The 16519-nt window shown below is 43.4% G+C and overlaps 1 protein-coding gene across 5 annotated transcripts in view; it reads left to right on the plus strand.

The window, feature by feature from the left end:
• Nucleotides 1-16519, plus strand: part of TRIO (trio Rho guanine nucleotide exchange factor) — a 363663-nt gene that overhangs the window by 182350 nt on the left and 164794 nt on the right. For all 5 annotated transcript variants that reach the window (XR_004030403.1, XM_030813916.1, XM_030813917.1 and 2 more), the window contains exons 10-11: nt 3910-4032; nt 9668-9859. Coding sequence is in view for 4 of the 5 variants with exons in the window: in XM_030813916.1 (XP_030669776.1) it covers nt 3910-4032; nt 9668-9859 (315 nt within the window). In the remaining variant the exon portion in view is untranslated. The remainder of the gene's footprint in view (nt 1-3909; nt 4033-9667; nt 9860-16519) is intronic.

A 16519-nucleotide genomic window follows, 5' to 3' on the forward strand; every position in this document is an offset into this window, starting at 1 on the left:
GGAAGATTTCACAAGCATGTCTTTAAAATGTTACTTAGACCAGGTATATTGACTCAGGATCACTGAGTAATCTGAGTAATCTACCCATACTTAGAATCAACAGCCTCATGGGGTGTTTGGTTTTGAATATTAGCTGGATTTCATAGCTGTCTGCAATATTTTAATAAAGTGGAAATTATTATTGGAATTTGTACATATTCGTTTGAATTATTTTCATGTTTATTGGAAATACAGTTTCACCTGGTATTTACATTTCTGTCTGAAGGAATCACCGATAAAAGAAAAATGCCCATTATAATCCTGAGTGGTTGGTTTATAGCAGCTTTTATTTCCAACTTTGAACTTCCACTTGGAAACAAATTTCTTTTTTATTTTTAGTTTTATTTTTGTTGTTGTTGTTGAGATGGAGTTTCGCTCTTGTAGCCCAGGCTGGAGTGCAGTGGCATGATCTCGGCTCACTGCAATCTCCGCCTCCCAGGTCCAAGCGATTCTCCTGCCTCAGCCTCCCAAGTAGCTGGGATTACAGGTATGCACCACCACGCCCGGCTAATTTTGTATTTTTAGTAGAGACAGGGTTTCACCATGTTGGCCAGGCTGGTCTCAAACTCCTGACCTCAGGTGATCTGCCCACCTTGGCCTCCCAAAGTTCTGGGATTACAGGTGTGAGCCACCGTGCCTGGCCGGAAACAAATTTTTATTAATTAAAAAATATTGCATTTTGCTTCCTCTAGCCCATTCTACCAAATAATGTTTATCTTTTATTTTTTGAAATTGTGCCCTTATTTCAAGCCTCTGTGGACTTTCCAGTAATCATCAGGTTTGCTGCTTACGGGTGACCTAATTTTTCTCTTTACGTAAGTTGAGTAATATACCGAATATACTATATAGTTTTAAAAAAGTCTCCTTAGCCCTCCTGTAGATCTTACAGGCAGGTGAACTGTAGCAGAGGTGTTACTTATATACCTCTAAATTCTTTTCAAGCTAGAAATATTTGATACCTCTCTTTTGCATGGTTTGGCCTCATGCCCAGGAGCACATTCCATTAAATGTATCCATTCTCAAGGCTGAGAGGTCCAGAAGTTGTCCTTGAGACATTTCTTTAGCCGTGGAATGGACCTGTGTTTTATAATATAATAGACTGTGGAACAAACAACTCAGCAACTCTTTGTCTGCCTCGAAATCAGGTGGTGAATGTGGCAATACCTTATAGGACTCTCTTTTTAATCCCGAGAAAGAAAAATAATGTACTAAATACACGAGTTAAAATAATAGACTCAATACGTGAGTTAAAATAATGTGCTCAATACACTAGTTAAAACCATGCAGTCAGTACACTAAACTGCACGCCCAGTATGCTAGTTAAAACAGAGCACTCAATACACGAATTAAAACAATGTGCTCAATATACGTTAAAACAATGTGCAAGTTAAAACAATGCACTAGTTAAAACGATGAGCTCAATATGCTAGTTAAAACAATGCGCTCAATACACTAGTTAAAACAATGCACTGAATACGCTAGTTAAAACAATGCACTCGTCAAAGTAATGTGCACTCAGTGCACCAGTTAAAACAATGCGCCCAATGTGCTAGTTAAAACAATGTGCTCAATACACTAGTTCGTGTGCTCAATACATGAGTTAAAACAATGCGCTCAATACACAAGTTAAAACAATGCACTCAATACTCTAGTTAAAATAATGTACTGAATACACTAGTTAAAATGGAATATGTACAGCCTGTGCCATCAGGAGCTTGAAATGAGATGGAAGCTTGCCATGAGTTCTGGTTAGAGGCGGGGATGCCATTTGCCACACTGACATTAAGATGCTTGACATAGAGGCATCGAATGCTGACAACTACCTGTGACTGTCACCACTGGGCAGGTAAGGAACCTGAAGCTGAGAAGGAATAAAGAACTTGCCCAAGAGCACACAGCTAAATTCGATGTCTCTGTATGGGGGGCTGGAAATGGAGGGGTGGAAATGAGACCAGGCTTGGCCTCCACCCCCACCGCACACCTCCCACACGTCTGATTTCAGTGCCTGCCAATTCTAGAAGGGTCTGTACAGAGGACCACGAGAGGTTAAGGTCTGCAATTTACCTGTAATACCAACTTTGCTAGTCCCTGAGCAGAAAGGACCTTCTGCCAGGCCCTCAGGTGTGAAGGTCAGTGGTTTGGAGCAATGAAGAACATGTCAAGCTCTGATGCTCACCAGCTGCTGCTTTTTTTCCCCTGTATCTATGAACATGGCTGATCTCTCTACAGTACAGTTGATCAAGGGCAAGGAACCACAAGCTTTTATTTTGCCATTAGCAGAGCCATGGCTGGTTGGCTTCCCAGATTGCCCTCTAGACCAGTGTCTTTGCTGTGCGTGCCCATTTGTTCTTTAGTCCAGGGTCATTTTGATCTGCATCATCTGAATGTTTTTGTCCCCCCAAATTCACGTTGAAATATACTCCAGAAGAGGTGGGGCTTCCGGGAGGGAATTAGGCCATGAGGGCCTCACCCTTGTGAATAGCATTAGTGCCCTTACAAAAGAGGCCTGAGAGAGCTCGTTTGCCCTTTCCTCGATGTGAGGACACATAGAAGGTGCCTTCAGCGAGGAACAAGCCTTCACCAGTCACTGAGGCTCCTGGCTCCTTGATCTTGGACTTCATAGTGTCCAGACTATGAAGCCCTACATTTCTGTTGTTTATAAATTACTCAGCCTAAGGTGTTTTGTTAGAGAAGGCTGAATGGACAAAGAGAGCACCAGAGTTATAACATGCAAAGTGTGAGTGAGCCTTCAATACTATAGCTGTGCATTAACAAATAATGTTTAAATATTTAAAATCTTTTAAAGTTTTTAGTTTTTAGCTAAAGACATCACTGACTTAGTTTTTTGCTAGTTATCTCCTATCCATCAAAGAGGACAAAGTGGTCATTTGATGTAGTGTAAATGCAGTTGTCCCTCAGTGTCTGCATGACCGCCCACATATACCAAAATCTATGGGTGCCTAAGTCCTGCATTTGACCTTCTGTATATGTGGGCTTCACGTTCTGCAAATAACTGTAGTTTCAGTCCGCATTTGGTTGTGGTTGCAGAACCCTTCTGTACGGAGAGCCGACTGTACTTATTTTTTAAAACCACATAAAAATGGACCTGTGTATTTCAAACCCATATTGTTCATGGCTCAACTCTAGTTTGTTAGATATTGTCAGTGTTTTATGATTTAAGTGTGAGACCCAATGAACTACTCAGTTCCAACTACAAAGTTTAGAACATCAGATTGTACTGCTTTGCTTTTACTTCTTCTTTAGTGTGGTGGATTTCACCGAGCAAGAACTTTTAAGTAATTAAATTCATGAAATGCTTAGCTTTTGCAGCATCTTAGTTTAAAGAATAAATTATCCAAGCTCAAGACTGAGGCATGTAAGTGTTAGGTTTTACTTCATGTGTTTGAGTCTTCTAAAGAAGAGATGGAAAAAAAATGACTGTAGTTAAACTTGAATTGCCTTAGTAGTGTAGCTTTAAGCCTTATAAAATTGCTGAGTTAAATTGGCCCTGTGTGACTTCCTAATGACTGTCTTATACAAAACCCAGTCAGTTTGGTGGCTCAGTGGTGCATAGATAAGTTGAGATTTAATTTAATCATTATTGCATGTAACGTTTACACATAGAAAGATTTACACTTTTAATGTAAGAGATGATTAAAGTCCTGGTGGGAAAGCTGATGTAATTATCAGCTTGTAATTATCAAGTGTGTTAAATTAGTATCCAATTACTTCTTCCCATTTTTTTTTTCTCATTTGCTTCTTGTTTCTTACAGAGTTTTGACAACAGAAGGTGTCTTCATTGGATAACCTTAAACATTGAACATGGCAGGACATTGTTTTTATGGCATATGTACCTGTATTTCATTGTAGGTGCTAGACTGGATCGAGAACCACGGAGAAGCATTTCTGAGCAAACATACAGGTGTGGGGAAATCTCTTCATCGGGCCAGAGCGTTGCAGAAACGTCATGAAGATTTTGAAGAAGTGGCACAGGTAAAACAATGGCTTCTATTATTTTATCCCATAAATACCCATGTGGTTGATTTTGGATTACAGTTTTAACCACATTTGAGGTAAGTTAGCATTAGCTCGATGTGTTTGACACCTCCGATTTCAGAGTGAAGTTGTCATTGCCTAGGCAGAAACATGATTTGGTAAGTTGACCCTTTCTAAAAGATGATGTTCTGGGAACAGAAATGTGGCTTGGGTGTTTTTGTCTTGTTTATTATACCAGTGCCTTTTGACTACTTTGTGAAATTCCAGTTTATAATCAGGAAATAACAGTTCTTTCTGCGTTTCTATAATAGTAGGCTAAGCCTTACTTGTCCTGTTTGCATTTCTTTAAATGTATGTGCTTAGGAACAGGAGCCGGGAGTCCAGGGTGTTGCGAATGTGGGATTTGTGGGATGTGAGCACTGGCCGCATGACTTTGGACAAGTCGCCTAACCTTTGTAAGGTTGACTTTCTGATCTGAAAAATAAGCCCAGTAATTTATTTGATAAGATTTTTCTTATAGTCAACTTCTTTAAACTAGTGAGTTGCAGCTTGATGAAGTAACACAGCAGAGATTCAGAAAGGAAGTGGTGAAATGTTATGGTTGAATTCATTTAATAATGTACTAAATATAGATTTATTATATAGAACAATTCTGGTGTTCTGAGAAGGAGGAACCCAAAATTTGAACTTCATGTTTAGGTAGTGGAAGCGAGTCATACAGTGTAACTTCTGCAGACACAAGACCTAGCTGCAGGGGCCCTGGGTTTCAGAATTTGTTTTAGACGCGGCTGCAGTCGCCTCAGGAAGCACTTGGATCCATTTTGCATGCAGTTTTGCAGAGTCAAGAACTTCCTCGTGACTAATTTGAAGGTCCATTCCTTAATTTTGTACAGTGATTGTGAGTAGCTCTATCCTGTTGAATGAATCCATGCTAACCGATGTGTATGTGTGGTGTGAATAGCCATCGTGCATTTTCTTGGGCTAGTGTAAAAAAAAGAAATAAAAAATACTTTTCATGCGAAGCTTTTTGCAAATGACTGTCAGAAAGGAAGATACCCTTTCATGTTAATGTTCCTGTTTTAGATTTAAAAAGTTATGATTAAAACAGCCAGTAAAGCCCAGAAAACTCAGGTTCAAGGAAGAATCTGGTTTTGAGAGCACAGAAGGTATCTTTACTATCATTAGTAAATCTTTGGCATAGCATCCTTCCTAAGTACCTGCTCTGTGAATTCTTAAACCACCGTCACTCTTTTCTGCTTATCCCCCTGGATTCAAATTACCTTTCAGAGATGTAACCTGTCACAAAGTTATTATCCAGGAAGCCATTTCTCTCAACAGCTTTTCATATGTGCCACGTAATTATCTTGTCTTCCTGGATAAAAGAGTGTGTCATTTAGGAAAGCAGGAGACCTTGAGTTCATTCTTGATTTTTAAAAGAAAAGCAGACCAGTGACTCCCTGGTCATTACTTAACTCATTCATCTTCTGCAAGGAGGATAACTGCCTCCATAACACGTGGACATACAGAATGTCCCCACATGTGTAGCATGCTCTAAATTCTGATTTGTGACAGCCATTAGAGCATGCATATGTACAAAATAGGCTGTTGTTTTGCAATAAGTTTGGTTCCTAATATAAGATGTATTGTTTCTAATCTTTTAAAATAAATTACTAGTGGAAAATGCAGGGCAAATTATTTGCTATCAAACATTTCCTTTATACTGGCATGTATTTACATGCCAAATCTTCTCATCTGCTTATTTTTCCTTATTAAAAATACTTCTAAAATTTACCGATATGACTCCACTGCTTTCTGATTGCAAGACAGTGGAAAACTTCATCTCTCGGAGCCTCAGTTTTCCTCGCTGTAAAATGATGCCTAACACCTACCTTCACCAAGTTGCTGTGATGAGAATACATGTAGAAATGCCTGACACTCAGCAGGCGCTTGTGCTGTCTTTGCCTAGAACAGTATGATCATTCAGATTATTCAGATCTTTTGGTGAATACTAGCCTTGTGTTTACGTTTTGGGACAAGAGCCACTAGAAGGCAAATGTGCCTGCGACTTTGCTCTTCCTGCAGTCTTCAGCTGTAGGACCAGTTCTTACTAAAGACCGCCAGAGGCTGTATTTGGAATCTAGTGGAAAATAATGAGACTTGGCTCTTCCTGCAATCCTCAGCAGCACTGGAAAGCAGCACCAGAGGATGTTGGAGTTCTATCACCCGCGGGCCACTTCACTTCACTAAAACCCTCCCACTCCCACACTACACAGCAGTGTGTGTCTGGTCAAATGGTGAGAGACATAGACAGTTGTCTGTGTTTTACTGTGTCTGGAGAACTCCACAGCACTTCTTGGGTCCACTGTTAGTTAGCGTTTGTGGTGCTGCTTACTCTGTCCTGTGCACACATGTTGCAGGGGCGGTGAGCTTGTCTCTTGGGATGCTGTGTTTTCCCTTCACGGATGAAAAGATGATCCCTGGGAATTTGTGTGCCTTTTAGGTGATAATTTAAGTTACCTGGGGCTTTTAATTTGCGCTGTAGATGTACTGGCCCATCATTCTTCTGATTACATTTCTGTATTAATAAAATAACTTGGAGGTTTTCAATATGCAGACTTTGTTTTCTTTTAAACCAAGCAAATGTAATGAAAGTATTTAGGCCTCAAATGCTCATTTTCCTTCTTTTTCCTATCTGTTCTAAGATCCCCAAATCCCTTATTTTCCATTGAATTCTAAGTACAGCCTCTGGTCATCTTTAGTGAGAAACAGCCCTGCAGCCAAGGATTGCAGGAAGAGCAAAGTCTCATGCACATTTGCCGTCTAGTGGCTCTTTTTGTCTGCTTGAGTCCTACCAAGTTCTCAAGAAAAAGAGGATACCGGTTAGGCCCCCACCCTGGCCTGGCCTTACCTTATTCCCTTTAATCCCCGTGGCAGGGATGACCCCCACACCACAGATCAGAAAACGGGTCCAGCATGAGATGCCTCGGGAACAGGATAGTAGGAACTGGACAGGAGAAGCCCAGTCGCTCAGACTCTCAAATGCTCTCTGACCCTGATGCCCTCCCCACTTTAGTCCAGTGTCTCAGTTTCCCCTCGTATGAGGAACTATGGCTGAGGTACTGGTTGTTTTAACAATCCCAGCTCTACTGACTGACTTGGTGGACAAGTTACTGCACCCCTCTGTGCCTCGGTTTCCTCGCCTGTGAAATGGGAATAAGGTAGTATCCATGTCCCACCGCTTTTGTGAGGCACAGTGTTAAGTGCCAAAAAGGTAGCATTTCTGATGAGTATGGTTGATGCTAGCATGAGGAAATCTCCGTTCTCCAGTCGCAGAAGGACCCAGGGAAGGTCTCGTTCCTGGGAAAACCTGGCCAGGGGTTTCAGAGGCGCCAGTGCTGACACAGGCCCCATCAGCCCTGGCACCTTTTGTGCTGCCTCGTGTTCTTCAAGTTCTTCCCTTCATGAAAAGGGAAATAAACGATGGCTGTTTCACATCTCATTCGGAAATGCGCTTGTTTCTTTGGGACATTTAAAAAAATATCTTTACCTGTTGGAATAGAGATGGGAAGGCTTTCAGAAACATAATACTTGGCTGTTGGGAGGTTCTGTCATCTTTAGATCCACTTATCAAATATGAGAAGTCCACGATTCCAAAACTGTAGTGGTGATCGTAGGAAAACAGGATTCAGCTCTTTAGAAATGTGTGTCTGTGGCACTCTGGGTTCTCAGTACAGCTTGCTACACCGTTAGCTTCATTCAGCATGGAGGCCCCGTTGTGCCCATGATAGGGATGCAGACACAGGAGTTCTGAGGTGACGCTCAGCCGGGGGTAAGCAGGGACTTCCAAGCCTTCTTCCCTGGAAGGAAGCCACCTGCAGGTGCGGCCTGTGATGGTTAGAGAACCTTTGTAGGCAAGAGCGCATGCAGACCCTCCACAGCAGAACCCTTGGTGCTCATGGCTGACCACGGTCACAGGAGTGCCCACTCTTGTGCCCAGAGGCCCAGGTGGCAGCCATAGGAGGGGAGGGCCTGGATGAGAGACGCCCTGGAAAGCAGTCAGGAATTGTTCCATAGGTGAAAGCTGCTTTGTAGATCTGTCTCCTGTGTGTGTGTGTGTGTGTGTGTGTGTGTGTGTGTGTGTGTGTGTGTGTGTACACATGCGCATTCACATCTGTCTGTTAAAAACCATGTATTCACATGAATAGCTCCAATTCCAGCCCAATGCCAAGAGTTCACTCAAGTTTTCTCCTTTTCTATATTTACAACTCCCTTTTCTCAAACAGAGAAACCTGGCCCCGATTATCCCTCAGGTATTGGCTTACTTGTGTAATTCCATTCTGCTAATGTAACCAGTCTCCAACTTGGAGGCCACCCCTCCCCACATGACGCCCTCACATCCTGCTCAGACCCTCACCAATGAGACGCCTTCCCTGCTCACTTTACAGCTCTGAGAAGGGTAAGGATTCACCTTGTTTCTCAAGGGAAACCAGAAGCTGACTTCCTGGGGCCTTCTTAGAAGGCCTGAGCTCTGTTTCTTTCCTGTCCTGGCATCCCCCAGCCTCTCCCGGGGCTCCTCTCCCACCCGCGGGCCCCTCCGCAGCAGCTTCCTGTAACAGCATCAGGGCTCTCGCATGCCTTCCTGTCGGAGGAACCCACTTACAGCCTCAGATTATTAGGAATTAAGGTGATTTTTAGACATGTGTTTACACTTTGAGCTCCTTAAAACTCTGGCTGCTTTAGAGCCATTATAGTTATTATTTCCTTTTTCTCAAAAAATGTGGCCAGGCAAAGTGGTTCACGCCTAGAATCCTGGTACTTTGGAAGGCCAAGGCGAGAGGATTACCTGAGCCCAGGAGTTCAAGACCAGCCTGGGCAACATTGCAAACCCCCGTCTCTCCTAAAAATACAACATTTAGCCGGGTGTGGTAGCACATGTCTGTGGTTCCAGCTACTTGGAAGGCTAAGGTGGGAAGATTGCTTGAGCCCAGGAGGTCAAGGCTGCAGTGAGCTGTGATCATACCACTGTGCTCCAGCCTGGGCCACAGGGAGAGACCGTCATGCAAGCTGGAAAACAAAACAGAAAGATAAAAAATATATAGCCTTAAGCAGAAAGAAGACGAGCACAGAATTACCAACAAGTAGAAATGTGTGAAAAGGGATAGCAACTTATGTTTGTTTGGAATTTAACCTTTAACTTGTACTTCGAGAATTATCATAAAGCATTGTATCATATGGAAAGACACAGACTGGAACTCTCTGCTTGGTGATAAAACTGGAAGAAAAAGTGAAGCAGGCATTTGTTGCTGGGGGCTGTCTCCTGACTCCACCTTGGCAAAAATCTGAAAGCTCTGAGTCATAAGACAGCCAGCAATTGCCTGCAGATAGTCCATCGCTACCTTCAATACAAGGGTTTTGATATGGGGTTCAAAGTTTAACAGTCTAAAACAACAGCAGGAAAGGAATTCTGCGTAGAATTCCTAAAATCATCTCTCCCCATCATATTTTTCTGTTTGATTCATCTGAATGATCAGAAATACCACAAATTGACTGTGTTGCTATATATTATGGCGCCCAGCCTGGCCAGTTTGCTTTTCATTTACCTTCTGTTTCTCTGGGATGTTCTCTTGTGCAGAACACATACACCAACGCGGATAAATTACTAGAAGCAGCAGAACAGCTGGCTCAGACTGGAGAATGTGACCCCGAAGAGATTTATCAGGCTGCCCATCAGCTGGAAGACCGGATTCAAGATTTTGTTCGGCGTGTTGAGCAGCGAAAGATCCTACTGGACATGTCAGTGTCCTTTCACACCCACGTGAAAGAGGTAAGGCACCAGGAGACCAAAACATGATCTGTGCCTGAAAGGGTCTTTGAACTCTTTTGGAGGAACCTGAATTTGATCATAATGTGAGAAAGTGGACAAAGGTGGCAAGTTGTAAGATGTAGCCCATTAGTGCTGAGTGTGTCTGCGTGGACAGGGAAAAGTCAGCCTTGTGCTGGCCTTCCTTGTTGTATGAGTGCATGGCTGCCTTTGCTGGGGCTGTCCGTAAAGAGAGGACCCATGAGGATTGGGAGAGACAGAGAACGTCCATTTCCATAAGTAGGGGACCTGTGCGGTGTTGGTCAGAGCTGTTGGGTTTCCTTCCTGGATGTGAACCTGTCACATGGCTACCGTCACGATTGCCTCTGGATTTTATGAGACTTCTCTCAGATGCTAGTAAACGTGAGTGTTACCTAATATTGAGTAATATTGAGTTTAAATGTGCCAGAGCCAACCTGGTACAAATAATACTAAAGCTAATGTCATAGGCATGCACCTGTTAATCAGCCCATCTCATGATAAGAAATAATGTTATTTGGTGTGTGAAAAATAGGTAGGTACTAATTATACCTTGTATATATATGTTGTTCTTGGTAGAAATCATATAAAGTTACATGAAAGAAACTACTGTGTAGCTTTTGAGGAAAAAAGAATTTAAAATAAAAGTTCATATTCAGGGTGACTACAAATTGAGTACGGATGTCAACTTACCACACCTTACTTCTGTGTAAAAAAGAAAATTCCCTGCTTCACCGAGGACCTTCACAGAGGATTATAACTTATTCTGATGCAGCTCTTGATGAATTGGAAATGAGGGGCCCTTCTGGATAACTGGGGATTATGCACATGGAAACTTGTGTTCATAGGATAGGATGGGAAGAAGGATCTGGAAGAGTAGGACTACTGGGGAAAAAGGGGAGGGCGAGGCCTGACTTGCCTCATTTCAAGGCATCAGCGCTCGGAAGACCCACCAGTTCCTTTAAAGGAAAAGAACGGCACTACCAGCTCTGAGATCTTGGGCAGTTAGTCCTCAGTCGGGTCATTTGTCGCTGGAATGTTTGGACTGCGGGTTTCCCTCTGAAACCCTGTGAGGCTGTGAAGGAGTGGAGGCGAGTACGCAGCAAACCACTGGGACCCCTGGGGTTTACGCTCAGTCCTGCCCCGGGGTGGCAGCTGGCTCTCTCAGTCCTTTCTGCCAAGGGGCTGGTGCTTCTTGGTTCCGAGATGGTCATCAGGATAGAAACTGGCACAACTAGCTTCTTTTCCTGCTCCTCAGAATGCCATCACTCAGATTGCTCTTGAAAATTCTTACAAAGAGGCTATTTTTTTCTGAGGAGACACATTAAGTGGACATTGTTCTGTGGCAGTTTCTAGTCATTGCTGCATGTGCCACTAGACTGTAAGTTTCCCACTCACTTTGAACCGAGCTTGTCTCCTGCTGCCCTCCAGCCTCTGCTAGCTCCTTGCCCCAGCCTCCCTGTGGCACCGCTACCAGAGTAATTTTTCTGAAATAGAAATTTGACTAGGCCGTACCCCTGCTTTTAAACTATCAGTGGTTCTTCTTGTATGTGGGGAGCAGCCTGATACCTCCGCGTCCTCACAACATAGACCACGTTTTTCCTTGCAGCCTGTCTTGTGCAATGTCCTCTTCCAGGGCCCCTCACGCTCAACACAGTATCCGCCGATCCAGGACTTTCTGGCACCTTTGAGACAAGGATGGGCGTAGTTAGCTGCTCTCCCTTGCACCTTCTAGAGTTCCCTCCACATGCACCTGTTAACGGCAGTTGTCATGCATGTGATTGTGTGTTACTTTACATGTTTTTACACCCTAGCTGAGAGAGAAGGAAAGGGTTAAGGTGATCTGTGTATGAAAACAGATTGTGGCATAGTTCACTAAGTTGTGACATTGACAGAACATGGGCCAGGACCACGGCAGACTGGACCCTTCTGAGGGCAGGGGCCTGGGCAGGTATGTCCAGTCTGCAGGTTCCTCATTTGGGGCCCAGTGACCACAGTTGCCCTGGATGCCATAGATGCCGTAAGGGAGAGGCAGGAAGAGTGTCAGGCAGCTGGGAGTGGTGGAGAGGCCAAATCGAGAGGAAGGGGCAGGGGGCAGAGGGCCTCGCATCTGTGGCACGTTCCAGAGCCAGGTGATTGGAGCTGGTATTTGTGTGGCATGCCTGGCCATATTCTGTAGCAGCTTAGCAGTATGAGGTAAGGATCTAGCTTCCTTATAGGACAGAAGACTCTTCGCACCAAGCAGTATTTGTGATTTAAGTCACCTTTTCAACTCGGCAGTGGTTTTCAGAAACCAGACGCTAAAGGATAACTGGAAGGAAAGTGCTTTTTCAAAAGATGTTCTCTACAAATAATTAAAAAAAAAAAAAATAGCTGGGTGTGGTGGCACCTGTAGTCCCATCTACTTGGGAGGCTGAGGCAGGAGGGTCACTTGAGCTCAGAAGATGAAGGTTGCAGTGAGCCGAGATCACACGATTACACTCCAGCCTGGGCGACAGAGCAAGACCCTGTCTCAAACACAGAAACAAAGCTCTTGTCCAGAGGCTTCGTTTGGGCTCATTGACTTTTGTAACAGTAGCGTTTTTAAGGAAAAATCTTCTAATAAGAACATCCACTTATAAGACCATGGAGTCCGTATTGTCACTAGGTTTGGAAATTATTTAAAAGTAAAAATACATTTTGTTTTCATTGACTTATACAATAGGAATTTCTAGTATGTATGAGTTTGTAGACTAAGGAGACCTTAAATCAGTTTTAAGGACTAAGTGGTTCACTTTTACAGCTGCAGGATTTTTAGTGCATCTATGAAAGGCCATCTTGGTAGCAGAGAAACTGGCATGTTTTCCCTGGTCTGCTCCGTCTACTGCACCTCACATAACCTGGGACCAAGGAGGGATCGGGGCCCAGTTAGGGAGGGCGTAGCAGGACTCACGTGTGCCCGTGTAATTGGCATTCAAGGACGCTGCCCGCAGGCTGGAATGCTGCCTGTTTCTTCAGTAGGTTTGTATTTCCCTGACCAGCCTGAGAATTTCCCTCAGTTCTTTCTCTGTGCTGCACAAAAGCCCTAAAACTCCCAGAAATCCTTGGTAGGTTCCATGCAGGAAAGAATGGTTTCTTCAGTCATCGTATTTTGAAGCTGGTTATTGAATGAAAACTAAGATAAGCTTAGAACAAGTTTAATTAGTTTAAAATGAAAAGCTAGATGGGCCAAGAAGAGGAAATCATGCTAATTTGTTAGGTGTTTGCATAAAGTCACTAAATGTATTTACATATCAGATGAACAAAAAATTCCTAAAAGATACACATTATCTGAATCTGTTTTTCTTAAGCAGATCATACAATTAAAAATTACATAGAGGAAGATAGAAAAAGTAGCTTGTCTTGGCTGGGCACGGTGGCTCACGCCTGTAATCCCAGCACTTTGGGAGGCCGAGGCGGTTGGATCACGAGGTCAGGAGATCGAGACCGTCCTGCCTAACACACAGCGAAACCCCGTCTCTACTAAAAATACAAAAAAATTAGCCAGGCATGGTGGCGGGCGCCTGTAGAACCAGCTACTCCGGAGGCTGAGGCAGGAGAATGGCATGAACCCGGGAGGCGGAGCTTGCAGTGAGCCAGGATCGTGCCACTGCACTCCAGCCTGGGCGACAGAGCAACAAGACTCCATCTCAAAAAAAAAAAAAGAAAAGAAAAAGTAGCTTGTCTTTTTCATTTAGGCAAATTCATGAAGCTTTTTTAGAAGTTGCCCACCCAGGGCTTCTCTTGACAGTGAGAAGTCTTCCCCACTGCCCTGTATCCCACAGTGGCTCTCATCCTCACTTGATCTGGAGTATAGTTGTCACCGTCTCTTTTTGCAATAAATTCCTGGCCCTCTGATGAACAAGTAATACAAACATGAGGTCATAACAACTCACCTTAAAAGGGTGTGAAGTTAAGGTGATGTTTACTGAGCATTAGCTCAGGAATCTCTCTAAGAAACCCCTGGAAGAAGGTGGCTGCCGGAAGTCTTGTTGAAGACCAAGCTCTTAGACTCCAAAAGCTGAGACCTCTGGACTCATTCTTTTACCCCAGACAACAGAATAGACACTTGTTCCTGAGAAGAGAGAAAAGGGGATACATTTTACCTAGGGGACACTTATTTTCTACCTCAAGGTAGAATACAGCAGGTGGTTGAGAGAAATTTCAGCCCATTTGCCCCTCAAGCCCAGATTTGGAAGTATTTCAAGACGCTGTTTTCTCTAAAAAGAATCCTGAGGTTCGTAGCCTCCTTTCAGAATGCCTGTAGCCTGGTGCTTTATTCTGTTTCTGTTTTGTTTTTTAAGTATTTGAAAGGAATGGTGATGGGCCTGACATAAGTTTGGGTTTGATTTGGGGAGGATCTTTCTCCTCCTACACATTGTCATCGACTCTCAGTCCCCCTGCAGTATGCATTCTCTTCAGTCCTGTGTATGGCATTTATTCACATCAGTTCCGTTGATAATGCTTCTGCTATTTGTCCTTTGTTGTTTGTCCTCCTTTCCTTTTGAATTCATTTGTCACTGTTTATTTGTTCATTCACTGTTTTCACTCATTCATTCCGAAGGGTCTCTCAAGGCAATGGTAATGTGGAAGGAGGTGATACTAAATGACCAGAGGAACGTGCTTCTGCTTTTGTGTGTCTCCTACATTTTAGACATTTGTTTGTTTCTCTTGGTAGCCTTTCAGTGCCTTGAAGCCCAGGACCATGTCTTACTTACCTTTGTGTTTCCACTAACTAGTCTACCTCCTGGAATTGGCAGATACTCAGTGAAAGCCTGTGAAATAAGTGATGCCTATTTCTAGCACATTATTCTGAGATTTAATGATAGATTTAGTGATTGAATGAGATTTCCATTTTCAAATACAGCAAAAGCATAACTGTTTTCATTCATTCATATGCATTCAACTTCATTCTCAAAATTAGGTCCTGAGTTAACTGATAATTACCTTTGAAATGTGTGGGTTATTTGAGGCAACCAGGTGGTGACATTGAGCTCTCAGCCAGTTTGTTTCTGGAATTGATTCAGTGCCATTGCATTGACTTTTGTTCTCAGAAGCCAAGGTTTCCCAGGAAAAATCATTCCCACTTGAAGTGGGCTGTGATTCTTGCTGGATTTAAGTAAAGGAAGCCTCTTAGTTCTGTTTCTGCAAACTTACACACTGAACTGGGACAAGTTTTTGTTTTGAGTAATGGCTGGGAAAAGAGGAACCTTTCATTTTATTCAGAAGTCAAAAACAAAGGCCTCCCAGCCACCTGGAGATGTTTTGTTGCAGACACCAGCCTGGCTCTGTCTTTATGCCTAACACTTAAGCATCCAGGCATTTTTGTGCTGGGACCATTGCTCAGCTCTGCAAGGGGAGAAGAGGGAGAAAGCCAGAGCTGCCAGGCTTCTGCACTGGGGCCGGGGGAGGGTTCCTGGGAAGCAGGTGCGCTCTGGCTTCTTGGTGTGTGAGGCTTTCGGAGCTGCCTCTCCTCTGACTCTCAGGTCCTCACCGAGTTTGCTCCAGGAGTATTTTGAAAACATACCCAGTGCTCTCTCAAGCACCCACTGCTTAGAGGGCCCAGATTTCTTTTCCTTCTTTCCCTCGCAGAGCTGGAGACTGCATCGGGCATCTGGTGTTTAAACTAAACAGGAAAACTGACTAAAGGTCCACAGTGCTCATTGTGTAGACTAGCTGCCCTCCGATGGGTGCTCTGATTATCAGTGGTTCCAGTGCAGAGCCTGTCACTAAGCAGGCCCGACTTCCTCCTTGGGGGCTTTCCCAGGGGAGGTGTGGCTTTTTGCTCTACATGGAATGACTCTCTGCAGCCACAGAACACAGTCGTTTTCTGAATTATCCCAGTCTCTCATGTGCCCTGGATTCCTCCAGATACCTTATGTCTGTTGTGCAAAGTTGTCTAAAATTTGGTTCCCAGCTTCTAAGCCTTTTCCTTCGGCCTTCCTGGAAGTATTTTTGTTGATGAGTCGTCTGTCTTTATTCTCTCAAATGATTTGTTTTTTGTTTCATTCATTCCTGTTTCCACCCCACATATATACACATGCTTCTTAACTTAGGGGGTTACATCCCAATAAATCTGTTGTTGAAAATGCACTAATACTATCGCAAAGATGAAAATTCACAGGCTGAACGATTGTTAAGTCCATATGCTTCTCGACTTACATGTGTGATAGAGTTATGCCCAAATAAGTCCATTGTAAAGTTGAAAAATCAAAGTCAAACCATCTTAGGTTGAGGACCGTTTGTTTGTACCTCCAAAGATGTCATATCTTTAAACATACTCCCTAGCTTTTCTTTTTACTTTTTATTTTGAAGTAATTATAGAACCACAGAAAGTTGCTAAAAAAAAAAAGAGAGAGAGAAATGGACAAGGAGGTCCTGTGCATCTTCACCAAGCCTCCCACAGCGGTAGCATCTTGCATAACCTCAGTACACAGTCAAACCAGGACACTGACTTTGCTGCAGCCCACAGGGCTTATTCACTTTCCGCGAGGTTTAGATGTGTATATGTGCCCATGTGTATGTGTGTGTTTAGTCCTATGCAATTTTATCGTGTATAGATTTGTGTAACCACCATCACTTTCAAGATACAGAACCATATAGAATGTTCGCATAATCAAAGGGTTC

Source organism: Nomascus leucogenys, chromosome 6 (genome assembly GCF_006542625.1).
Source record: "Nomascus leucogenys isolate Asia chromosome 6, Asia_NLE_v1, whole genome shotgun sequence".
NCBI lineage: Eukaryota > Metazoa > Chordata > Mammalia > Primates > Hylobatidae > Nomascus > Nomascus leucogenys.